General features: G+C 39.3%; 1 protein-coding gene across 2 annotated transcripts in view; it reads right to left on the bottom strand.

Moving 5' to 3' along the window:
* Positions 1 to 5,556: 5,556 nt before the first annotated feature.
* Positions 5,557 to 27,860, bottom strand: part of LOC135713709 (SPARC-related modular calcium-binding protein 2-like) — an 84,161-nt gene continuing 61,857 nt past the window's right edge. Inside the window, exons 6-10 of one of the 2 annotated variants that reach the window (XM_065236917.1) lie at positions 8,976 to 9,389; positions 6,569 to 6,684; positions 6,225 to 6,502; positions 6,020 to 6,154; positions 5,558 to 5,939 (exon numbers count right to left, since the gene is read on the bottom strand). In XM_065236917.1, coding sequence (XP_065092989.1) covers positions 5,624 to 5,939; positions 6,020 to 6,154; positions 6,225 to 6,502; positions 6,569 to 6,684; positions 8,976 to 9,389 — 1,259 coding nt within the window. In that variant the 3' untranslated portion in view covers positions 5,558 to 5,623. Of the gene's footprint in view, positions 5,940 to 6,019; positions 6,155 to 6,224; positions 6,503 to 6,568; positions 6,685 to 8,975; positions 9,390 to 27,860 lie in introns of both variants that reach the window. The other variant, XM_065236916.1, reaches the window with a different exon arrangement.

The following is a 27,860-nucleotide window of genomic DNA, read 5'->3' as shown; positions in this document are numbered from 1 at the left end:
ATATCAATGCAAAAATGGTACAGGCATCGAAAGCTCTCAATTAATAACTGTGGAAGTGCATCTAGAACACTAAGTTGAGAGCACGCAATAAGCTAATATGCGATATGCAATAAGCTTGAAATGCGAAGAAGAAGAAGAAGAAGAAGAAGAAGCTTAGGACCTAATGCAATGTTCAGCTTAAATTATTTCAAATGAGGGGCTTAGAAGGAAAGGGGTGTAAGCGACTTTGATCGATTCTCTTCATCGACTTTCTCTTTTGATAGCCACAGCTTTATAAATAGATTTTGCGCTATTTCTGCCTCATAGTTTGATAAATGAGGTTCTCATCTAGCATCTGCAGCTGAATTATTAATGAATTAGAAAGTCGATGAAGGGAATCGATCAAAGTCACTTATACCCCTTTCCTTCTAACCCCCTCAAATGTAAATTTATCCCAGCTGGCGAGTTACAACGTTTTGACTATTTGCTCGAGAAAAACAAACAAGTGCCAGAACAGTCGTATAAGACACAAATGCAATACAATGTTGAAGTTCAATTTCAGAGGCTTTGGATAGGTTAACCACAAAGGGCTTACAAGGCCTGACACGTTTTACGAGTTTTGCGTTGAGATCTTATGAACCTATTTCAGTGGCTGTATGGGTTGATTCTTGGATCTTAGATTCAGATATCATTTTAGGGTAACATTGAGATCTCCTATGTGTTATCTTCAAAGAGTTTCTAAGTCAATGCTGCAGGTCCTATGGGTTGATGACAATAACCATAACAGTCAACGTCACATACTTTTGGGGACATAATTCAACGGCGTAGCATACTTCTGACCAATTGACCACTTTGTCAAGCAGTTTTGGCGTGACTTTCTACCAGCGATTTCACAAAACTGGACCAACTAATTTTTATTTTTTTTATGAAACGCACAAATTTTGGCTACTTTTCTCGAGGTTCTAAAGAAAAAATCTCAAAATAATGTTTTATTTCAAAGTTCGAGTGGGGGTAAACATCATTTTAAGTGCTCGAATGAAGTGGTTAATTTAAGAACTCCCCACTGACTAACTGTTGTAGACCCTCCATGGCCCTTATTGGTTCCTATGGACTTCTTTGACGTTTCCCATATGACGTTATTGTGTTTAAGGAGCAGACCACATTCTTGCACATTTCATACACTCAGAATACCTCATGGTGTCCAAGGACCTTACTTACCAATCAGGCTAAGGCATGGTTGTCCTCTGCTGTCCGAAGAAGTTGTCTTCACTCGACTCGATCCACGGCAACATTTCACCAGCCTCGCAGTCTGCGAAGGGGCCTCTTCTACTTGGTCGATCCACCTTGCCCACTGCGTGCCTCTTTTTCTTGTTCCTGTTGGGTCACTTTCGAGAGCCATTTTCAGCTGCTCAGCCCACCGTAGTCGCCCAATTTTTGCAATGTGGACGATGGATGGCTCTCCCAGCAGCTGGTGCAATTCGTGGTTCATTCGCCTCCTCTTTCCGTCATCCATCTGTACTCCACAGTCGGTGGTACGCAACACTTTCCGTTCGAAAACACCAAGGGCGCATAGTCCATCGTGTGTAATCAGCGCACCACCGGTCTAATCAGCGTCTTGTAGATAGTCAACTTCGTGCGGCGGCGAATTTTATTCGACCGGAGCGTCCTCCGGAGACCAAAGTAGGCATGTAGGTGTCCAAGGAGTTTACCCCATTATCACCGACGAATCGACGTGACAGCTGATACAAGCAACATTCAAATTCTTTCCCAAGACGCCATATTTAAAAACTTTAAACACTACCGCCATCTACTCATCCGATCGCGTCACATCATGAGCAAGGACACGAACCCAGGTAAAAATTATATTTCCATGATTTGCGTCTCACCTCGTTTGACCATCGGTACCATTATTGCACTCACACTTAAGCATTTTGCAAACGTCAGAAAAGTCTATAGTATAAACCAAGATAGACTTTATGGATCTACATTAGTGGCCTTATGAAGTAATATTTGAAATTCTTAAAGTTAACTTCTGGGATCTTAACTTCATCAACCTGACTACAGACTTCGAAGGGCTTACGCGATAGCTACAGATACCTCGTGAATCAGCTTAGGGGGTCTTACAAATCTGCTTCAGAGGCTCAAGAGTTGGGTGTTCAATACTAGTCAGTAGAAGGCATTACAGATAAACTTTATTGGACGTATTAGAAAACTTCATTGGTCAATTCCAGATATCTCGTAGAGAATTCAAGACCAACAATTGAAATGGCCTTAACTCCATTTTGTAAACAAACCTTGTAAGCCCATTTTCTTGCGAACCGAAACCTTCATTCGCAAACCTAAACCACAATCGGGTAGAGGAGAATTTCCCCTACCTGTTGCCTTTGCGGAATTCGGTTTGCGAGAAAATGGCCTTACAAGGTTTGTTTACAAAATGGAGTTAAGGCCATTTCAATTGTTGGTCTTGAACTGGTAGATCGGGCTCAAACACCTTGATGCAGGGATGATGAACGATCCCAAATAAAGATCCAGATTTATGATCAATACAAACCCAAAAATCACAAAGGACAATTCTGAAAACGATAATGCGATTATCAATTTATGTTACAGATCATGATCATATGAAATAGCGATAATCTCCGATCAACTGTCGTCACTGTGAATTCCCAAGAAAAATAATATGCGTATTTTTGGAACGGGGATGACGTATAGAGATCGAAAATCGGTGTCCACCGCCATTTTGAAATCCAAAATGGCAGCCCTCATGGCGGAAAAAAAACTGTGAAATACCCTACAATATTTGTATTTTAGGAACTGGAATGACGTGATTAGTCGAAAATTGATGTCTGCCACCATTTTGGAATCCAAGATGGCGGTCATCGATTTCATAAAAAAAAACTGTCAAATACCCTCCAATATGGTTATTTTAGGAACTGGGATGACGTATATATGTCGAAAATTGATGTCCGCCACCGTTTTGGAATCCAAGATGGCGGTATACTAGTATATTTAAGTTTTTTTCTAAAACCAATGGCCGCCATCTTGGATTTCAAAATGGCGGCGGACATCGATTTTCGACATTTACACGGTTCAAAAATACGGGTTGTGGGGTATTTGATATTTTTTTTACCACAGTGATACCAAGGACCACAATATTGGATTCCAGAATGACGGCGGACATAGATTTACGGCCTATACACGTCATCCTAGTTCCTAAAATACCCATATTGGAGGGTAAATGACAGTTTTCTTGAAACTACGGCCGCCATATTGGATTACAAAATGGCGGCGGACATCGATTTTCTTCCACTACATGTCATCCTGGTTTCAAAAACATTCATATTGTATAAATAGAGAGAGAGAGAAGGATTAGTAATTTCCATTTAACTCCACTACCTTATTTGCTTATCCTTCACAGATACGCGTATTTCGTCTACAATGTGCAGACGAAATACGCGTATCGGTCAAGGATAAGCAAATTAAATGAAAATTACTAATCCTTCTCTCTATCTCTCACTCTCTTTATACAGGTATTCCACTTAGACGTCCACATTCATCAGGATCCATATTGTAGCCTATTTGACCTTCAGAACAACTATGCCGAAGACAGCAGCCCTAATAAACGAGCACCATACATGAACGATACCACAAATCGTGCCACCGTACCATATATTGTTGGGATGATAACCCGAATAGGTTGTTAGGCACTCCTTATGGTTATCGTTTATGCGGGAGGTTCCTAGATTTCGAGATACATTACACAGTGATTGTTATCATATCAGTGAACTATCGTTTTTGTTGCTGATGATGATGTGTAACGGGTCAACTGCAGATATCGTGAAGAGTCTAGATGGATCAGCTTATAGTTAAATTCCAGAAGCCTTCCGCGACAAGCTTACGGAAAAGTTTACATAGCTTGTGGATTATTTTCAGAGGTGTTAGCCAACTGTTGAGGTCCTATGGGTTAACTTTGTAAGTCCCTACTACAGGAATTTATTATATCAACATCGGATGTCTTTACGGAATAAGTCTGCAAATCTTATGAGTTCATTTGAATCATGAGCCTCAATATATTGTATCAACTCCGAAGGCCTTGTGAGTCGCACTTCACCTCTGGCTTAGTAATACCATACCTTGACTGACTGGGTTAAGGTCTCAGCTATCCTAGTCAGGAAAGACACGGTACTACCAAGCCAGAGGCGGCGCTTTTGATTCCTGTTCCGGTGTAGAACATGTTTCGGGTTGGAAAAGTTCCCGACTTCCCTGGGCATATTTATTATATTGACTGTGCTTGCCACATAATACACAAATTCTTGCTTTGATTAACATAGTAAGCTTCTAATTAATAACTGTAGAAGTGCTTCAAACAATACTAAGTTAGTTGAGAGTAAGCGTACGCTCTTATAAGAGCGTCAAAGCCAGGAAGAAGAATAACTAACTAGGCTATACAAGGCCCAAAAACTCTCTGGATACTTCGGAATCTGCAAGAAGTTCCAGGAACTCCTAACTTTAAAATAAATTTCTGAAACCCGAGAAATCACGGCACTTTGAGATCATTTAAAACATACGAAACTTCTAAAACTGCCGGTACCTCGGAGCACTACAACACACTGCCTCGGAGCACTACAACACACTGCGTGTCTTCGAAGTTATAAGCTCCAGGAGTTGCTTTTGTTTTGTAAATTATGTTCTGAGGTACTTAAAGTTTCCGGAGTTCCAGACATTTTCAAAGTTCCGTGGTTTCTTGAAGGTTCTGAGTTTATTGGATTTTCAAGTGTTTTTTAACACCCCTTAATTCTAAATCGTCATGAAGTACTGACATATTTCCTGTCCAGCATACCTACCGGGAACTTTAGGTCAGATGGAGTTTTGGATTGGTGATTAATGTTCCGAAAGTTCCCAAAATTCCAGGAAGCTCGATACTTATGTCCCGACTTTCTCTGAATTCCTGGAACGCTGAGAATTCTTAGAGCTCCGGGGTGTGTTTCCTACCCGGGACATCCCGGGAAATTTACCAAATAATACGTTTCCCGATTCGCGGGAAACAATTTTAGAAGTATTTTTGATTTTTTCCAATAGAGTTATTAGAATCATCGTCCAGAGGAAGTCTAAAGATCTTCTAAAGGAAGTCGGAAGAATTCTCTAGGTAAAATTACCAAGATGATTTTTCTAAGGAAAGCCAGAAGAAATTCTGTCCAGGAAAAACTTCCGAGGAAATCAGAAGACATTTCATTAAAATGTCAATTTGTTTACGTTTGTTACATGTGACCTATTATTTAAAATGAATTCTAAAACTGTAGACAAATTATTTACTCAGTTCAAATACCATTATTTAATTCAAATTTCAGCCAAAAACAGTTAAAAATAAAAATCTCAAAAGTAACACAACTGCTGAAATAAACAAGTTATTTCGATCTTTCAAATTATCAATCTCGATCCTAGCTCAAAAAATCAATGATCCATCGTCCATTTCGTACGATAACAATAAATAAAAACCCTACGCTGGATCCGGAAATCCTCGTTCCAGCACCCTCTCGACAGAATTCTTATTAAGTCTCATTCGTAAATATGTATGTATGTGTGTATGGGTTTGTGTGTTCTTGTTCATGTTTGAGAGTGTGTCAGTGGTGGTACTGCGTTGTCTTCAATCACTTTTCAGAACCGATTCCAACGGATTGGGACCACGGAACTTCGAGGTAGACGAAGCGGACAGCGAAGGCTTCCAACCTCCTTCCGATAGCCCAACGCCACCGCCATTACCAACTCCGCCAACACCACCGCCGCCACCACCTCCAGCAACACTGGAGGAAATCAGGGTGGAAGATTTGGCCGCTGATCCGCCTTCCACATAGGCCGTCCGTTGGGTTTGCAGACAGTTGAGCCACTCGGAGAGAGTGATCTTCCGGTCGTTATTTACGTCGCAATACCGGGGCATCTTTTTGCCGCACTTGCGCAGTTGTCTTTTTGGGAAAGTGTACACATTGTAGCATACTGGTACCATTGAAGGTGAATTCGTCAAAAAGAACTATGAACCACTTACCTTGTTTCCGTGACAAGCTCCCGGAAGGTTTTCCACTCTTTCCTCTCCCAAACCTTGTTCTTGTTCTTATCCAGAAGCACAAAGCTGAGAGTCGCAATCTTTTCGTCTTCGCTTCCCCACTTCGTGTTGTCCGCTCTGGAATAAAAGAAAAATTCACATTTCCAAACCAACCCAAATCATAACCGAGTCCTAAAAAAAAACTTACGCCGTCACCGAATTACTCGCAATCTGTTGCTTCAAAAAGTCTTTCAAATCTCGCAAAAAATCCAACTTCTTATCATCCGGACAGCCACGCATCTGTCGACCTCCGACGCCCGGATAGACGTCACACTGCGGTCGTTTGTCCTTGGTCGACGTTCCGGGAATGTTCTTTCCCGTATCCTCGTGGACGCACCAGCAATAACCGGTGGAAAGATAGCACTGCACCCGTTGGTACCGACCATCTGCGGTACACTCCGGAACGTACAACGCGGTGGCTCCACTCTGGAAAGCGAAATCCATTCTCATTAAAACCGGCATCCAATAATGGGGCATCCGGAAGGAACTCACCCTTTGCTCTTCCAAAGCGGCCGTCCGGTCACTCAAGCAGTCCGATTCGGCTTCGCTGTCCTTGAAGATGGGATCCTGGTCACCCTTCAGCTCCAGTGTTGTTTTGCCTTGTAGCACTGAGCTCAAGAGGGGGAAAAGAGGAAAAGAGATTAGCCCTACTGTGTGTTGGCATTGAAATATGAGCATTTTTTGAAGATCTGAAGCGTGTCCTAGATGTTGCCTAGCAGCAGCACATTTGAACGTAAAATTGGCGCCGTTTTGACGTAGGATTATGTCTTTCGGCAACATATTGGGGGTGCAATTTCAAAAAACCAAAATCGACCACGTTACGAAAAGTGGTCAGGTTTTGACCTGCTTATAACTCTGTCAATATCGGAAGGAGTTTAATTCTAAACAAGCCAATCGATTGGAAATTTTTCTACGAGTCTGCTAAAATCAACACTTTATCAATTTTCAATAGGTCTCTATTGATAATTACACAAATGTCCAACAGTTGTAATGGTGTTCAAAATTGTCACCGATTGCCTGAATGTGCTTATTCAAGCACCGTGTGTGGTGGTGTCCGATCGGTCGTCATCATCAGCAGCAGCAGCAATGCTTTCTGCGCCTGGCGTTGAACGCTGTTCTCCGATACACAACGAAAGGCAGCCCGCAAGCAGCGAGCTGCAGCCCACATGAGCGTCCATTCACCGAAGAAGGAGGAAGAAGCCGCACCGCTACTGATCGGAATCAATAGCTCTTCGTGAGCCGCTGTGGGCCATCTATGCCAAGCGCGTCACCCTCGTTCCAAACAACATACAGCTCGTCAGCCTCATCTATGTTGAACACCCTAATAACTCAGCAATACTCAACCATCACAACAAAACGGTCCTGTTCAGGACCACCATACATTTGTTAAAGAGTATTTTCTGGATATTTGTCAAGATCATCAACCGGATGTCAGTTCTCATAAGGGGCTGTTGATTGACTACGTATACAATTTTTTTTTTGATTCTTGCCCCCCTGCGTAGACAATTGTCGATACACAATTTTCAAAATTTGTATGGACCGTGGATAATTCCCAACCCTCCTAAACTGCCTACGTAGTTAATGAGTTTAAATTTAACATGCCATGTATTTTTAAGGCAACATTGGGGGTGCACTTTCAAAAACCAAAGACGGTCGCGGCATGAAAATGGTCTGATTTTGATCCAGAGATGATGGATTCAAATTCTGAATACGCCAATCGATAGGAAATTTTTCAAAGAATCTGTTGAAGTTAAGACTTTATAAATTTTCAAAAGATCACTGTTACTATGATCACCGATTGCCTGCGAAAAGCGCTTTCCCTTAACACAGATTTCAAAATCGAATTCCAACCGGTCCCGCCGAAGGGTGTTTATTCAATCATCGCGTGTGGTGAGTGCTGGTGTCCGGTCATCATCATCATCAGCAGCAGCAGCAGTGTTTTCGGCGCGGGGCGTTGTGCATTTTTCTCCAGTACACATCGAAAGCCTCCCCGCAAGCAGCCAGCTATCAAGGCTGCCCTCAAGAGCCCTCGATTTACCGAAGAAGGAGGAAGAAGCTGCACCGCTACTGATCGGATTCAGTTGCTCGTCGTGAGCCACAGTGTGCCAAGATTGATGAGGCCATGATTTAGACTTGCAGAATGCTTTAAAACCTTGATAAAACTTGCCATGTTACTTGGGTATCGTGAACCAGCGCGTGATAATCTCTATCCGAAAGATTGATATTTGGCAACCGCTCAAGAATTTTTGGAACAATGAGCAAGGGAAAGACGCTAGAAATCACCATCGTCTACAACACGCGCACGCAAGTTTACGTTCAAATGATGTTGTTCGACCTAGAAGAATAAATAGATGACTCCATTCACCAAGAAGTAAAAACAATCATCTAGTTTCTTCTAACTCAGTTGCTGTAACAGGAAACGGAAAATAAAAACAAAAACACTAGAAAAAGAAACAGAAAACAATCGAATGACAGATGTTAAGGATGAAAATACAGATAGAGTTTTTAATTTTGCCAAAAACCGAAAAATGAAAGGAGCTTTGAATATCTCGTTTGTTTTTTTTTCTTTTTTGAAAATGAAGACAATTCGTCCAAAAGTGATTGATTTCACATTTAGTTTTTGATGTCTTAGCATCCGTCATCGGAGGGAAATATGCACTACACAAACAACCAAATTGGATCTACTACAATCTAATAATCGCTAGGCAGAGGGAGGGATCTCATCTACTGTACTGGATTGCTAGAAGAAGGACTTTCTGAGAACACGTAAACAATCACACAGAAGGAGACAGGGTTGTGTGGGTGTGCGTGTGTGAGTGTTGTGGGATTTGTGGATTTGATACGGCGGGGGGAAGAAGGGGTGGATCTCTGTAACAATCGACTCGAATTAGATACATACACAGATTGGGCTGCAGCCGCTTGCCGGCAAAGCTAAAGTGCAGTCCGTTTAGTAGCGTATTATCACTATCGGGCAATTCGTCCGAATCGTCGTCATTTTCTGAGTAATCATCTTCATCGTCAAAATCAGTGTAATCATTGGAGCTATTCTGCTGTGTCTCATCGTACCGGAGGAAGCTAGTGCTAGAGCTAGAGGAAGAATGTGAGGAGCCGACACCGACACCGATTAATGTGCCACCACCGTTTCCACCGCCGCCGCCGACGCCAACGCCACCCAGATGATGATGCTGGTGGTGCTGGTGGGGGTGTAGCTGTTGCTGATTCGCCTGTTGATGGTGGTGTTGATGCGCCGCAGCGACGGATGATGGTGATGATTGTGATGATTGTGGGTGGTGGTACCGGTGATCCATCTCGGCTGGATGGTCACGCGATTGAGAGTGGGGGGAGGGTTGTTTTGATTTGTTTGAAGTTTCGTTGTTGATTTGTTGTTGTAGGTGGTGTTGATTTTTTTTTTTATTTTTTTGTTATTACAGTTACCAAATTGAAATTGAACAATAGAGAAGAGTGAGGAAGAAAATGAAGTCACAATTAATTACAAAACATTTAATCACATTTTGTACTTAATACTAAGACTAAGTGAGATGGAGGATGTGTGTTAGTCACCAAAGTTATTCGATTAATTTTTGATGGGTTGGAGTTCTACAAGTGTTGCAAATTGTACATTATTCGTTCTACGAGCTTCAATTTCGTCCTAACGCATTTAAACGGCAAAAATGGAATGGAAAAATGGGTTCGCTTGAAGTGCTAGAGAAATAAGGGTGTAAACTAAGCTTTCGAACTAAAGGATCGTACCAACAATGGCGCAGCCAGGAATTCGGTCTGAGCAAAGCAATAACTTTTTTTTTGTTCTACGGTCAAAGGTTTTTGTTCTACGATTTTTGTCCATTTTTGTCCATGGTTTTCACATTCAGCCATGCATTTTTCATGAACCATTACATCTTTCATTTAAATATGATTTTTCTCCAGAGTAACTTTGAAAAAGGCGTATTCAAAAAATGGATTATATTTTTTCAAAAATATAATAACTTGATCAAAATAACATTTGAGAAAATTTGTAGATAATTAAATGTTATTTGAGAAAAAAAAAATACACTGGCAGAAAAAAAATCAGTGAATTCAAAGTAAAAACATAAAACGTTGATTTTCTCAAAACATCCCCCTTCGATTTTTATAATTTTTTTTACTAAAGAAAGCTGAAGTAGTGCTCTACAATTTGGTGACGAATGTAAGCTGGTAATTGGATTCATTTTTTTTTTCAAAATATGATGAAATTGTATATTTCTTAGCTAAATAATAATTTACTTGGAGTCTACGCATAATTTAAGTCCAGACATTTCCAGTCTAGAATTGGCAACATTTTAGACCATTTTCAAATGTTAGTCTCGATTTACAGCAACAAAATGTATTTTCCATGTTTGTATATTAACTTCTTTCTTCTTCTTCGCATTCAAGCTTATTGCATATCGCATATTAGCTTATTGCGTGCTCTCAACTTAGTGTTCTAGATGCACTTCCACAGTTATTAATTGAGAGCTTTCGATGCCTGTACCATTTTTGCATTGGTATAATTGTGTGGCAAGTCCAATCATACTTTTATGCCCAGGGAAGTCGAGAAATTTTCCAACCCGAAAAATTCCTAGACCGGACCGGGAATTGAACCCAGCCACCTCCAGCATGGTCTTGCTTTGTAGCTGCGCCTTTACCGACTGAGCTAAGGGAGGCCGGTTTGTATATTAAATAACAAACAATTAATCCTCAGATATGGTAGCTGTCAGACTTACCCGTTTCTATCTGGGCGCAGCGGAAGAGAAACAAGTTGAGTTGTCAAATGAAAGATTGGTATTGTAATAGATAAGAAACAGTATTTGAGAAAATCAAAGTTTTATGTTTGTTACTATGAGAACCTACTGTATTTTCTATTAGTGTATTTTTTCTCAAAAAAAGCATTTAATTACCTACAACTTCTTCTCAAATGTCATTTTGATCAGATCAATCATTGTCATGTTATGATTTTTTGAAAAAATATAATCAATTTTTTTGAATACACCCTTTTCAAAAGTTACTCTTGAGGAAAAAAAAATACATTTAGATGAAAAATGAAGTCATTGGTAGCAGTAAAGAAGTGAGCAATGTTTAATTCAAATCGGAAGGGGTCGAGACAAAAGTGACATTTTTTAGCGTTTTTGGCTGGAAATGCTCTATACTTTTTGAAATATTTCTGTTTTATCATTTTTTTTTTTTAATTTTTACTCAATATTATAAAAAAGTACCGTGTATGTTTTTCGCAGAAAGACTTAATTTTTCTCTACAACTTTGTTGCAGACGTCATTTTAATCAGAAGTGACGTTTACATGCTACAGTTTGTTGAAAAATGAACACGCCATTTTGATTAAAAATTAGCAAGATCCAAATCTGTCTTTTACATTTCAAGCTGTTCAATTGTTAACTTGTTAACTTCGAACTGTTCAGCTTTCTACAAATAAATATCTATGTCTATATAATATCGTGACGTATATATACCGGAAATCAATGTCTCACGCCATTTTGAAATCCAAGATGGCGGCTTCCCTTTATAGAAAAACTGGGAAATAATGCCAAATATCCTCCAATATGGGTATTTTTGGAATCTGGATGACGTATAAATACCGGAAATCAAGGTCTGACGCCATTTTAAAATCCAAGCTGGTGGCTTCTGGTTGGATAAAAACTGGGAAATAATGCCAAATATCCTCCCATATGGGTTTTTTGGAATCAGGATAACGTATATATACCGGAAATCAATGTCTGACGCCATTTTTGAATCCAAGATGGCGGGTTCCCTTTATAGAAGCCGCCATATTGGATTTAAAGATGGCGTCAGACATTTATTTTCGGTCTTATTACGTCATCCTGATACCAAAACTACCCATATTGAAGGATATTTGACATTATTTCCCAGTTTTTCTACAACCGGAAGCTGCCATATTGGATTTCAAAATAACATCAGACATTGATTTCCGGTCTTTATACGTCATCCTGATTCCAAAAATACCCATATTGAATGATATTTGACATTATTTTCCAGTTTTTCTATAACCGGAAGCCGCAATCTTGGATGTCAAGATGCCGTCAGACATTGATTTCGGGTACGTATACGTCATCCTGATTCGAAAAATACCCATAGTGAAGGATATTTGGCATTATTTCCCAGTTTTTCTAAAACCGCAAGCCACCATCTTGGATTTCAAGATGGTGTCTGACATTGATATCCGGTCTATAAACCTCATCCCGCCATTTCAAAATGGCGTCTGACATTGATTTCCACTCTCTAGACATCACCCCGATTCCAAAAATACCCATATTGAAAGATATTTGACATTATTTCCCAGTTTTTCTATAACCGGAAGCCGCCATCTTGGATTTCAAGATGGTGTCTGACATTGATATCCGGTCTATAAACCTCATCCTGATTCAAAAAATACCCATATTGAAGGGTATTTGCTACTATTTCTCAGTTTTCCTATAACCGGAAGTTGAAGAATGTCAAATGGTGTCTGACATTGATATCCGGTCTAAATTGGTCATCCCCATTCCGAAAATACCCATATTGAAGCGTATTTGCTACTATTTCCCAGTTTTCCTACAACCGTAAGCCGCCATCAAATTAAATTTCTTTTTCAAGTTCAATTAGTATAAAATTCAGGAAAAATATTCAGTTAGGCTTCCGCTTTTCCAAATCCGAATTGCCGGGCCTTACGCTTGACCCCTGCCATCAGATTTTGTACAGCCACCTTGTCCACCTTCTTCGCCGCAGAAAGCCAGTTTGCCTTGAACTGCTGCTCGCCCTTAGCAGTTTTTTTTTGGTCTTCTTTAGGTTCCGCTTGACAATAGCCCAGTATTTCTTAATTGGGCGGAGCTCTGGCGTGTTGGGAGGGTTCTTGTCCTTGGGATCCACCTGCACGTTGTTGGCGGCGTACCACTCCATGGCCTTTTTACCGTAATGGCAAGATGCCAAATCCGGCCAAAACAGTACGGAACAACCGTGTTTCTTCAGGAAAGGCAGCAGACGTTTATTCAAACACTCTTTCACGTAAATTTCTTGGTTGACAGTCCCGGAAGCTATGAAAATGCTGCTTTTCAAGCCACAGGTACAGATGGCTTGCCAAACCAGATATTTCTTTGCGAACTTTGACAGTTTCATGTGCTTGAAAACATCTGCTACCTTTCCCCTTCCTTTTGCCGTATAAAACTCATGTCCCGGAAGCTGCTTGTAGTCGGCTTTGACGTAGGTTTCGTCGTCCATTACCACGCAGTCAAACTTCGTCAGCATCGTCGTGTACAGCCTCCGGGATCGCGCTTTGGCCATCGTATTTTGTTTATCATCGCGATTTGGAGTCACTACCTTCTTGTAAGTCGATAGTCCGGCTCGTTTTTTGGCTCGATGCACGGTTGTAGACGATACACCCAGCTTATTTGAGGCATCTCGGAGAGAGAGGTTAGGGTTTCGCTTGAAACTACCGGCAACTCTCTTTGTCGTCTCAGCGGCTTCCGGTTTTCGATTTCCCCCCGATCCAGACTTCCTGGCTGTCGACAAACGTTCCCCAAACACTTTAATTACATTTGTAACGGTTGATTTGGCAACTTTTAGCGATTTTGCCAACTTTGCGTGCGAGTAGCTCGGATTTTCGCGATGCGCGAGCAAAATTTTGATACGCTGCTCTTCTTGCTTGGACAGCATTTTGACAACTGAAGAGTGAATTCCAAAATCAAAATAGGAGCAGAGCTGCCAGGTGGTTTTATAAAAAATCTGTATCCACTCTATTAAAAAATCTGTATTTTCTGTATTGACGATTTTTTTCTTAATTAATCATGTTTTGTTGTTTTACAAATACAGTGCATACAAAATAACCATAAAAAGTGCTTAACCACCTATTCGGGCTATCGTACTAACCATACGGGATATAATTGCGCCATTTGTGATATCGTCCGTACTTATTTATAAGAGTGATATGAAGCCGTTTGAAAATGTATGGAGATTTTAGTTTCTATTCATTATCTTCCTGATAAGCAGTTTTAAATGCAAAAAGTGCACGAGTTCCTTACTATTTGATATTTTTAATATAGATGAATACAATTAATTACATCATTTGTGTGGTAGTTACACCGAAAAGTCGAGAGATGTCGCCCCGCCAGTGCTGGTAAAATCATTTTTGCAGTATGGAGAATATCAGAAAATCCGCAATTTTTTACGAAATACATTTTCAATGCGAAACTACCGTGACGGGCGTGACTGCGTTTTCCGTTGGAGGGAGTGAGAGAAGCATAAAAGAAACAACAATGCCTCGAGCAGATCCCACTGCAAAAAATATGGTTTTTAGCACAACAATTAATTTTATAGAGAAGGGGGTACGCTGATAAAATCGAGCAAGTTATTTTGTTTTTATAAATTTTGATTTTTTTTTCTCAAGCATTTTATAAAAATCTGTATAAATCTGTATTGTAATTTAAAAATCTGTGATTAATCTGTATTCTGTATCGGGTCTGTATTAAGATTAAAAAATCTGTATAATACAGATAAATCTGTATAAATGGCAGCGCTGAATAGGAGCAACATTCTACACACACACACACACCTTCAAAATGAGGGGTGTTCAGGTTTTTTAAATGCAAAATTGAAAGAAATACGTCAAGTTGATATTGACCAAATTTTGACCGTATTAAATTTATCGTGAACATTTCCAATGTTGTCCTGGTTCAACGTCCTTGGGTGACACAGAAACTTCCCTGTTCGTCATTGTTGCCCACACTACTCCTGAGTCCTGAGCAATCCTGACGTATTGCACTTGAACCTTACCCTCGGTTTCAGTACTTGCCAACTTCAATCACATCCTCCCAAAAACAAAGGTTGAAAGTTATAATTGACGAAAAAACTTGGATTTCGCTATTGGCGTTGACGGCACCGTCGAAAAATTTGTTCTTCCAGCAAATTTAGATAGTTTCTTATGGGAATTTTCAGTGGAGTGAAAGGATAGTACAAAGTCCGCAGTGTTTCACGCACAGTCTGACGTTTGCGTGCGAGTAGCTCGGATTTTCGCGATGCGCGAGCAAAATTTTGATACGCTGCTCTTCTTGCTTGGACGGCATTTTGACAACTGAAGAGTGAATTCCAAAATCAAAATAGGAGCAACATTCTACACACACACACCTTCAAAATGAGGGGTGTTCAGGTTTTTTAAATGCAAAATTGAAAGAAATACGTCAAGTTGATATTGACCAAATTTTGACCGTATCACCCTTTAGCTGTTGAGGTGTACTTTACTATGATGAATTGCACCTTGAGGAGGAAGAGACTAGCATGATTTGAAAGTTGAAAAAAACTGGATCAATTCACTGCAAGTAGTGGAACTTCTGCCTCCTTCCTTGGACACGGAAAGGAATGGTACACACCAAAATTTGAAACGATTTTGAGCTGCAAAGCAAAAGTAAATTTTACTGTGCATTCAACAAACATGCTCATTTTGCTCAAAGCTTAGTGAATGCCATGAACTGCAAAGTATTCATCGATGTTCTTTCCGATCTCCATGGAGTACAGTTAGACAATGAGTTAGAAAAGGATTTCAAATTATGGTAGTACCTAAATGTGCATGGGAAATGTGGTCAAAGCGGTCTAGATACTCTCTGATTTCAACGTTAAGTATTAGGATTACTTAGGAATTGTTCTTTTCTTCATGTTGGGAAGATGTTTATGAAGATTTTAATTTACATTAGGTTTTGAAAATTATCCTTCTTTCGACTCATGCTTCCATTGCCATTTTCAACCATCGTGATATCTCTTTCAATGTGATTATTGAATTAATTATTTACTATGTTGCTTCTATGAATATAGGGTTCATGACCCAGTAAAATTCAGAACACTAGAAAGTCTACAATTAATACCACGTTCATAAAAAAAATCTTTGTTGCAGTGCTCAGCTCTGAGTGATGCAACCCGCATTCTACCTATTAACTGGGGCCACATTATAGAACCACGTCGAAACGACTGTTTTCATACAAGCATTCATACGAAAAACGCTTCGATTCGACTTCCCTAATAAGGCCCCTGATTTCCAAGTTTTAAAGGGATGTGACTATGTCGTTCCATATAGTGAAGATTTTCATTTATAATGGTAAGACCAATTAATACTTCACGTAGAGACCACGTGTGTGACGTTTGCTTCTACCACATAAGTCAAAACCAGAATAATCAAAAATACAATGTGGTAAATGTATAAATTAATAAACCAAACTTTAATAAAGTTTTTTTTTATTGATTCTTTATTAAAGGCTGGTTCGCTTCTGGGAAATGCGAATAACTTGACTTGAGTCAATCCTTATTTTAAATTTACGACACATTACATTTGAAAGAAAAGCTTGGTTTCTTTTAAGAATATTATAAGACAAGTTTCGTTTACTGGATCATTTTGCAGGATACTCCGGTTATTTGTATCTAGGTCTAGGTTCGTACGTACAGTTTCAAACTGCGGACAATTTATTAGTAGATGTTCCATCGTTAGAGGAACCTGGCAGAACTGGCATGTTGGTTGAGGAGAGGATGATATGTAGTAATGATGACTTTAAAAACTTGTTGAAAAGTACTCATGAGCAGGGTTGTTAATCAATAACCGTCGATAACATCTGCCAAAGTTGCGACCTATCACAATCACGATCGTCAAGCAGCTGACGGTAGTAACCATGGACAAAAAGGTCAGGACCAATAGTGTGGAAGGAATTTATCGAAAAATCATGGTTCTCGGTAATAGAATGGAAGTGCACGCAGTAGTAGGTTTTTTAGATTTGTGGGTAGTTATATTTTTGAGTTCATGGGGGAATTCTGTCAACAATGCTGTCGGTTTGTTTACCAACAATAGCTGACGTTTTGTTTTAACCTAACTTTTTTCCTAACCTGAACTTCAGAGCTAGGATTAATGTCATTGTTGATGTTGATCAAAATGGAATCAGTTTTATCACTTAATTGTTGGGGGTCCAACTAGAAATCATGCAAGGCGGACCCAGGTACGATCCTTGTGTAGTGAGGACCGAATGGACCAGATACCGCCAGTCAGATGATTGTCCGCGGGAAGATTGTTCAAAGGAGGATTGTCCGCATGAGGATTGTTTGAAGGAGAATTGTCTGCTGCCGACGAGTCAAGGAGTACGTGGAGCAAGAAGATTATCCGGAACTCTGAAGCTCTTTATATGTTCCAGGGGGAACGATACATTCGGATGCCCTGTATCCCCATCAAATTTATCCATAAAATTCTGCTTATATATCCAGAACATCAGTCAGAACTTTTTTTCTCCAGACATCCTTATTAGATTTTTTGTCTATTTTTCAGTATATCCTGAATATCCCTGTTGATCTTTCTGTCTATTCCGAAAATTCTTTCAATTCCGCTCGCATGCCGTCACAGTGTTGCCATATCTTTTTTGAAGCAACATGCATCAGGATGAGTGTCGTTCCCCAACGTTTTCCTTGAACGTCATTGATTGTCTCTGAAGATCTTTCCTGGAACTATCTTCCTGCGGACAATCGTCCAGTGGACAATCTTTCTCTGATCAATCTTCCTGCGGACCAGTGTTGGAAAAGTTCGCGACATTTCACGAAATTCACTAAGGGAAAATTTCGCGAGTCATAGGGAACTTTGATGAACTTTTCCATCACTGCTGCGGACAATTCTCTTCCTCCAAATAATCTTCGTGCGGACAATCCTCTTTCGAACAATCCTTCTGCGGACAACCCTCTTTCGAACAATCCTCCTGTGGACAATCCTCCTACGGACAATCCTCTTCCGAACTATCTTCCTGCGGACAATCGTCCTGTGGACAATCTTCTTTAGAACAATCTTCCTGCGGACAATCCTCCTTCGAACAATCCTCCTGCGGACAATCCTCCTCCAAACAATCTTCCTGTCGACAATCTTCTTGCGGACAATCCTCCTCCGAACAATCCTTCGAACAACCTTCTCCCGAGCAAACTTCCTGTGGACAATACTCCTTTGAACAATCTTCCTGCGGACAATCCTTATTCGAACAATCTTCCTGGGTACAATCGTTCTTCGAACAATCCTCCTGCGGACAATCCTCCTGGGGACAATCCAAATATATGATGTTCAAGGGCCCTGGAGCTAATGAACTATTAGATTAGATAATTAACTATTTTAACTAGTTCCGTTTTTTTTTGTTAGCATCCATGCCTCTCACGCCAAAGTCACGAGTTCAAATCTCAAAATGGCGAAACAAAAAGAAACGTGCTAAGGGATATGACACACCTCAATCTGACTGCCACGGCAGCGGGTACCGCGCTTTTTTTTTGCTGGCGCTTTTGCTGGCAGTTGTGCTGTCTGTGTCACTTTTGACACCTGTTCTGGTACAAATTGCTGTCTTTTGCTCTAGTACCGGGTGCACCAGATACACTAAAAAAAACAGCTAGGTGAACCAAAAAAAAATCGCGTGAAGGAGGTCCTTACCCTTTGGGTCCATGGTAGTAACGCTTAGTACATTCCTATCAATGTGCTTGTCGAAGCACTCTCCATGACCATTCATCAAATTGACAATCAAGCAACTGGTGAATGTCGTCTTCGGTGGTGATCCATCACCGATCTGGTCATTCCCGACAATCACGACACTCATCTTCGCTCGTTTAGAAGCAACTGCATAAGCTGCTTTGCTTGCTTATGTTAGTAAGTTGGTGAGTGAACCCAACAGCTTCCGTTTAATTTTGCCAGCTTTGATTGTAACTCACACAGTTGCGCCTCCCGAGACGAACTTGGAATGCGTAGGCTTTGTTTTAATTTTCTATTGTTGTTGCGCTTTTTCTCATCATCGTACTGCAGAAGTCTTCACTGTTTTCGTTGTGCTTTACATCATCAGCAGCGATACGATTTGCCTGTGAGCAGCGACCATTCCTGGTGATTGTTGTTTGCCATGGCTCTACCTCTCACTGCGTGATAAAACATTCTGTCAGCGATTGTCGGTTGATGCGTTGACGAGTTTGGAGTGAGTGTCATGATATTTTGTATCACTGACATCTGCATTAACGTCTGAAATGCAAATTCACCAATGCAAACGTTAACGAAGATTATCGATTAACAACCATGTTCATGAGTAGTTAATTTTATGAATCAATAAATACGTTCATGAGTAGTTAATTTTATGAATCAATAAGCGAACCAGTCGTCGATGCTTTCTGCGATTTCAACGAGGTATTCAGCGTAACCTTAAACTTCACCCGAAATCCTTCTGGAACTACGTGAACGAGCAACGCAGAGAATCTGGCCTCCCATCGTCAATGGAATTGAACAGTGAAGTCGCTTCCACTCCGCAGGATATTTGTCGCCTTTTTTCTGTCAATTTTGCCAGTGTGTTCACTGATGAGAGACTAAGTGACGACCATGTTTCCCTCGCAGCCAGGAACATCCCACTAAATGGTCAAACGCTGAGTGCAATTGATGTCAACGTTGAGATGATTTCTAACGTTGCAACGCAGCTCAAATCGTCCTTCAACCCTGGACCCGATGGAGTTCCGTTCGTGTTTTTGAAGTAACATATTGCTTGCTTGTTAACTCCACTTCACCGTCTATTCCGGATGTCTCTCTCCAGTGGTATATCTCCATCCTTCTGGAAATGTGCACACATGTTTCCTGTCCACAAAAAGGGAAGCAAACGAGCCGTGGATAACTATCGTGGAATTACATCGCTGAGTGCTGTTTCGAAACTATTCGAGCTTGTTATTATGGAACCGTTGCTCTCTCACAGCAAGCAGTATCTGAGTCCTGATCAACACGGGTTTACTGACGGTCGCTCTACAACCACCAATCTGCTATGCCTCACATCCTACATTACCGATAGTATGACTGAACGGGTACAGACGGACGTTATATATACCGATCTATCCGCGGCATTCGATAAGTTGAATCATGACATTGCGATTGCTAAACTTGACAGGCTTGGGGTGAGCGGTAATCTCTTGAGTTGGTTCCGTTCGTATCTTACTGGTCGCCAACTTATGGTTGCTATAGGAGATTGCAAATCAGCTAGCTTCTTTGCCACATCAGGTATACCGCAGGGAAGCCATCTGGGACCGTTGATTTTTCTACTCTACTTCAACGACGTGAACCTGGTTATCGAAGGACCTCGATTAGCATATGCAGACAACCTCAAAATATTTTTACGAATTTGCTCGATCGCTGACTGCCACAATCTTCAACATCAGCTTAATGTCTTCGCCAGTTGGTGTACTTCAAATCGAATGGTAGTGAACCCAGCAAAGTGCTCTGCCATAACGTTCTCACGAAAAAAGCAACCGATTGTATTCAGCTATGACCTGCTTGGAACGACACTCGAACGCGTGAATCAGGTGAAAGGCCTGGGTGTGGTGTTGGATTTACAGCTAACATTCAGGCAACACATTTCTTATGTCATCAATAAGTCGTCTAGGACTTTAGGATTCATCTTCAGAATAGCTAAGAATTTCACCGATGTCTACTGCTTAAAATCTCTTTACTGCTCCCTCGTACGATCGACGCTTGAGTATTGTTCTGCGGTTTGGAATCCGAATTATACAACAATGGTGCCGAGAGAATCGAATCTGTTCCACGTCGCTTTCTTCGTTTTGCGCTTCGTAGACTGCCCTGGAGAGATCCGCTTCGGCTGCCCAGCTACGAGAGTCGCTGCCAACTGATAAACCTTGAACCTCTCCGGATTAGAAGGGACACCAACAGAGCTTTGATTATCGCCGACACTCTACAGGGACGAATAGATTGTGAGGCTATCCTAAGGCAAATTGACCTAAACGTGCAACCCCGACCACTCCGTAACAACCTCATGCTGAGACTGCCACTGCGTCGCACGAACTACGGGGCATATGGTGCGATTTGCGGACTACAGCGTGTGTTCAACAGAGTCGCATCTGTATTCGACTTTCACCTCACACGTGATGCGCTTCGTCGGAGATTCTCATCTGTTTTCACCGGCCAGTGACTGACAGAGAAAATTAGTGTATTTACATTTATGTTTTTTTTTACATTCTGACCATGTTGCTTTGTTTTTCTTTCTGTGATTATTTGACATGTAATTTTACTATTATTATTATTATGATTAGTATTATTAACATCATGTGGGTTACAGCCAGCCTGTTGATGTATGGCAACAATAAACAATACTTTACGTTACGTTACTGTGGCTACTTAAGCCACATTTTCCATGCACAATTGCAAAATTACGGTGGTAAATTTATTTCTATTTCGAAATTATGTCGTAACTCTTTGTTCGCAAATATTTATTTAGAAAGAGTTTACTGTAACAAGGTATACCTTTATTTTATTTTCTCGTTTTCTCCCTCTTGCTCTTTCTCTCTCATTCTGTCTCATTCTCATATTTACTCACTTTGCATCTATCACCGCAAGGATGCCATTTGCGATAGATCAATATGTAAGCGTAAGTCCATATGCAGGAACAACCCTATGTCATATACAGCTTTCCCCCGAAGAACGCGTTACCCACTTAGTTCTACCCACCGCGTTGTCTCGGTGGGTTTTCAACCAAGCGCTCTGATTTTCTGCGAGTGACTAGTTCTCCATTGGCACTACTCACATGCAAAAATTCAGACCGACTGGTTGAAACCCCGCCGAGAAAAAGCGGTGGGTGCAACTCAGTGGGTAACGCGTTCCTCGGGGGATAGCTGTATCTCGAGAACGAGTGATGATATAGAAAAATGGACAAAATTTTCGAGTATTCAAGGTCACAAAACACGTGTTTTTTTTATAGAGGTATATGCTTTTTAGGAAAAATTTCATCGTTTGACATTTTGGATTTTGGAGACCTCTTGCGCTACTTCTAAATGTCAACGAAAAAGCACAATTTTTGATATGTTACTTAATTAGTCCCAATAATTATTTCAAAATGGCGTCAGACATTGATTTCCGGTATTTATACGTCACTCCGATTCCAGAAATACCCATATCGAAGGGTATTTGACAGGATTTCTCAGTTTATCTGCAACAGGATGCCGCCTTCTGGATTTCAAGAAGGTATCGGTTATCGATTTCCAGACTATAGGCTTCACGCGGACTTCAAAAATACCCATATCGAAGGGTATTTGTCAGACTTCAAAATGATTTCTAGTTCTTTCGCTACCAATATTGTCTATGAAAATATTTGGTAATTGAATTAATAACTGTCGCTTGGTACAAATATTTTACTCACCTTTTTGGGAGCACTGCTATTTAATTCTTGCCAATGTTCCGAACCAAGAACGGTATACCCGGTTTTGGTAACATATAATTGAACCCTGCACACGGTTTATATCTCGTGTACCAAAACCAAAATTCTAGCACACCGGTTTTCAGTTTTCAAGCTGCGGTTCTGAACATCAACTCGAAAACTGGCACACGGTTTTGATTTAGAACACACTGGTACACTAAAACTCAACCGAACCAGGGTACACGCTTACATAAACACAGGAGTATTTTTTGAACACGAACCAGCACACGGTGCGCACCGGTTGGTTCAGTTGCCCATCACTGCGAAGAGAGTAAATTAATTTGCCTCTCTCAGCTCTCTCGCACACGCGCTAAAGAGCGAACTGTCACCCACTTTTTGTTTATTTTTTGATTCAATGAAAACGGGTCAGGTTTCCGGATCGTTTAAGTTTGTTTGAGAGAATTTTCGTTCCGTATAAAATGTCTGCGAAGACAAGTGGAGTTGGAGCAAAAGGAACCGCTCAAAGGTGTGGCTCAGCGGGGCCAACGCCAAGGCCAATACGAAGGTATGCCATATATTCTTAAACTTCCTGCGTGTACAGCGGTTAACATGTAGTTAAACCATTTATCTTCCGTAGGAAAACACCGTCTGCCAAAACTGGAAAATCGACCGGTGCTGAAGAATAAACGGTTACGTCGGATTTAAAAGCAGGTGCATACGTCTTTCAGTCGCATCAATGATGGTAGTCAGCTACTTGCTTTAAGGTTTCGGTAGATGTCACATAACTTTTGAGCTCGGTAGATATTCGCATGACTAATGCAGGACGGTCCAATAGAACTGATATTAGTCGATGTGACGATGACCAATAATCACGATCATAAACCGGGATTGTAACTCTTCGAAGCAATTTCGATTTCCGATACGGAATGTTTGCATAAGCTGAAAATATTGATAAACTTATTGACGAACCTGAGGAGGAATTAGTCTGAAACCACTGAAAAGGAGAACGCTTTGTTTATCTTCCGCTCCGCAACACACACTCACGGGCTGTCAAAATGTACTACCGAAGGCGAATGGTAATGATACATATACTGGACAGCCGTTGTAAATCTCAATTACTTTAACACGATTTTGACTGTGAAAGCTATTGCTTATTTATAAGAAAACAAATAGAACTCAATCATATTTAGTGTTTTCTTTAAGTTTGTATTTTATAGCGTAAATGAATGTATTATTGCAATAGTGCATCTAGCGACATCTGTTGCAAACATGTTTGAACTGAGTTTAAATGTTTTACCAACAGGGTGAGCTAGCGTAGCAACACTAGCGCTCTGGGTGGCAAAGAAGTGCAGGAACGACTTCCAACTACTGAATTTTAAACTCTTGAATTCCCAACTTTGCGATTTCCAACCGTTCAATTTCCAATTTCAAACTGTTAACTTTCATACTGATCAAATTCCAATTGATCAACTTCCAATTGTACAATTTCATACTTGCTAATTTCAAACTGTTCAATTTCCAAATAATTTGATTTCAATTGTATAAATTCCAAATGTCCATTTTCCAATTATTGAATATCCAACCACCGACAAACCGACATGAAACTTAAACTTTCGGCCGATTCAAATGTGCAGCGATTGCATGTGTCGAAACCATAGAAATGTTTTATCTAGATATAAATAGTTTGCCCGAAATAGGTTAGACACGAACCAACTCATAAATTTTGTACGCGTGTTCGTGGCTAGGATAAATATTTTCCGCGAACACGGCGGCAGATGTCAGTTTTGTGCTTTGATCAGAAATTTCTTTGTAATTTGCATGATCATTCATGTCGGTTTGTCGGTGATTCAACTACTAAATTTAAAACTGTTGAATTCACAACTTTACGATTTCCAACCGTTCAATTTTCAACTGTAAAATTTCATACTGTTAAAATTCCAATTGCTCAATATCCAACTGTTCAATTTCAAATTGTGCAACTTCATTGTTTGCAATTTCAAAATGCCCATTTTCCAATTGTTCAATATCTAACTACTAAATTTAAAACTGTTGGATTTCCAACTTTGCAAAGTCCAACCGTTCAATTTCATACTGTTCAAATTCCAATTGATCAATTTCCAACTGTGCAAGTTCATAATTTTCAATTTCAAACTGTTCAATTTTCAAATGATCAATGTTTAACTGTCCAATTTCCAAATGCGCATTTTCCAATTGTTCAATATCCAACTACTAAATTTAAAACTGTTGAATTTCCAACTTTGCGATGTACAACCGTTCAATTTCATGCTGTTCAAATTTCAATTGATCAATTTGAAACTGTGCAAGTTCATATATTCCAATTTCTAAATGATCAATTTTCAATTGCCCAATATCCAAATGCCCATTTTAAAATTGTTCAATATCCAACTACTAAATTTAAAACTGTTGAATTCCCAACTTTGCGATTTCCAACCGTTCAATTCCATACTGTTCAAATTCCAATTGACCAATTTCCAACTGTGCAAGTTCATAATTTTCAATTTCAAACTGTTCAATTTTCAAATGATCAATGTTTAGCTGTCCAATTTCCAAATGCGCATTTTCCAATTGTTCAATATCCAACTACTAAATTTAAAACTGTTGAATTTCCAACTTTGCGATGTACAACCGTTCAATTTCATGCTGTTCAAATTTCAATTGATCAATTTGAAACTGTGCAAGTTCATATATTCCAATTTCTAAATGATCAATTTTCAATTGCCCAATATCCAAATGCCCATTTTAAAATTGTTCAATATCCAACTACTAAATTTAAAACTGTTGAATTCCCAACTTTGCAATGTCCAACCGTTCAATTTCATACTGTTCAAATTCCAATTGACCAATTTCCAACTGTGCAAGTTCATAATTTTCAATTTCAAACTGTTCAATTTTCAAATGATCAATGTTTAGCTGTCCAATTTCCAAATGCGCATTTTCCAATTGTTCAATATCCAACTACTAAATTTAAAACTGTTGAATTTCCAACTTTGCGATGTACAACCGTTCAATTTCATGCTGTTCAAATTTCAATTGATCAATTTGAAACTGTGCAAGTTCATATATTCCAATTTCTAAATGATCAATTTTCAATTGCCCAATATCCAAATGCCCATTTTAAAATTGTTCAATATCCAACTACTAAATTTAAAACTGTTGAATTCCCAACTTTGCGATTTCCAACCGTTCAATTCCATACTGTTCAAATTCCAATTGACCAATTTCCAACTGTGCAAGTTCATAATTTTCAATTTCAAACTGTTCAATTTTCAAATGATCAATGTTTAGCTGTCCAATTTCCAAATGCGCATTTTCCAATTGTTCAATATCCAACTACTAAATTTAAAACTGTTGAATTTCCAACTTTGCGATGTACAACCGTTCAATTTCATGCTGTTCAAATTTCAATTGATCAATTTCCAACTGTGCAAGTTCATATATTCCAATTTCTAAATGATCAATTTTCAATTGCCCAATTTCCAAATGCCCGTTTTCCTATTATTCAATATCCATTTACTAAATTTAAAACTGTTGAATTCCCAACTTTGCGATTTCCAACCATTCAATTTCGTGCTGTTCAAATTTAAATTGTTCAATTTCCAACTGAGGAAGTTCATACATTCCAATTTCTAAATAATCAATTTTCAATTCTCCAATTTCTAAATGCCCATTTTACAATAGTTCAATATCCAACTACTGAATTTAAAACTGTTGACGTTTCAGTACTTGGAATTGACCTTCTTCATTGAGTGCAAAAAGCTTTACGATCTAAAATGAAAACTAGCCCTGATGAAGATTCCAACCCCTGGAAGCTGAACCCAAAACAAAATGACTAATTCTTCGAGATCCTTAAGAGTCTATAGAGCAATTCCCTACGAATTCGCAAATCGGTTTATTTTTGTATTTTTTGATTAGGTTGAAATTTTGCAGAAACGTTCCTTATGACCGACAATGCCATTTTGCATCTTTATATCACCATTTTGAATCCAGCCTTATTTTTGAAAAGGGCATATAGAAAAATATCAAGCTTATCTTCAGAAAAATTTTACTCAAAAACTGTTTGCTCAATCGGTTTGGTGTGCTGGGCAATATTGCAGACAATGGATGAGACTATTTGAAAAAAATATGCACTCTAAAAAAGTTCTCCAACTTTTTTTTTTAATTTCAATGAAAATCTTTAAAATATTTTTTTCTTAAAAAATGTTGTTTTTTTTATTTGTTGATATGTTTAGGGGACAAAAAATACCACCTATTGCACTATAGGTCAAGTTGAAGAAATGATGGACAAAAAAGTTAGGATTTAAAAAAAAACTCAAATTTTTTGAAAAATATCCAAAACTTGGTCCAATTACTTTTTCGACTTTATATAATGAAAGTACATCAAATTTACAATAAAATAGCACCAGAGTAAAGTTTTGCTAAGTCACACCGTTTTCGAGATGTAGCGGTTTGAAATTAGGCGCATCTTTGAAGTTTTTGCTACTGTCTTATAGATCTCTGAAATGCAGTAAGATTCACAAGAGTTTCCTAAATTTCTCAGAACTTTTTAAAAGTTCCCGCAATTTTCCTGACGTTAGTTGATGTGCCCTGACATTATTTGATCTATTCAGATGTTCCTGCATTGTAAACCTTTCCTTCCAATTTTTCAATGTTTTAAGATGCAAATATGAGTTTTTTTTAAAGTGCTAGAAGAAAAGATGTTCGAATCCGTAACAACAAGTTTTGTTTAAAATCAATAGTATTTTAATTGTGTTTCAATAGTTACTCAATTGAATTCCCAAGAACACATATGTACTAGAGCTGGGACTTCAACTATCCGGATACTTTAGTTTTTTTTCAATAAAATTACTTAAGACAAATAAAATATCGTTGAATTGATATTCAGTATACAGAATTTCATGCTTTCTAGTGCCCAATATTGAAATAAAATAAGTTGAGAAAACATTGAGATGGTTATCAGGCGGATAGTAACTACCCGGTTATCCGAATAGTGAAATTTCAAATGTATTCTCCCTTTAACAGTTTCCTTTTTTACTGTTCTAAATGTTTGCCAAAAAATTGGTTTTTAGGTGCCCATGTGACCTGATGTGGAATGGCAGATCTGTTAATTGCCAAAATTTAATAAAATCTAAAAATAAAAATATCCGTATAATCTGAGCCCCAGCACTAATATGTACGAGAATAATGAGCACACGCAGAAGAAATACTATATTTATACCGAACACGAACAAAAGAGAACTCTTTCGTTCATGTCCGGTATGTAAATATGTATTCGAAAGAGTAATAGAACTTACAAAAAAACACGGTGAATGGAGTACCGACGGTGACTGGCTACTTGACGGTACGATACTATAGCATCATCATAAAATAAGTGTTATTCAAATCATATATGGCCTTAGCTATCAACTTTCAAAAACCGGAGACAAACAAGCGCAGGGCAGAAAGTCTCCTTAATATAGATATAAAAAAAAAACTTTCAAAAATATATGGATTTACGGACTAAGTGTACCACCCACCTCAAACTACATTAAGGTAAGTTTTAGGTCATCATGATCAAATTGAAAAAAAAATTGCTACTCGATCGCACTAT

The sequence above is a fragment of the Ochlerotatus camptorhynchus genome, unplaced genomic scaffold, assembly GCF_037179485.1.
Source record: "Ochlerotatus camptorhynchus isolate MF236.1 unplaced genomic scaffold, CSIRO-AGI_Acam_v1.1 ptg000577l, whole genome shotgun sequence".
Taxonomy (NCBI): domain Eukaryota; kingdom Metazoa; phylum Arthropoda; class Insecta; order Diptera; family Culicidae; genus Ochlerotatus; species Ochlerotatus camptorhynchus.
This window is presented reverse-complemented; position numbering and strand designations above follow the sequence as displayed.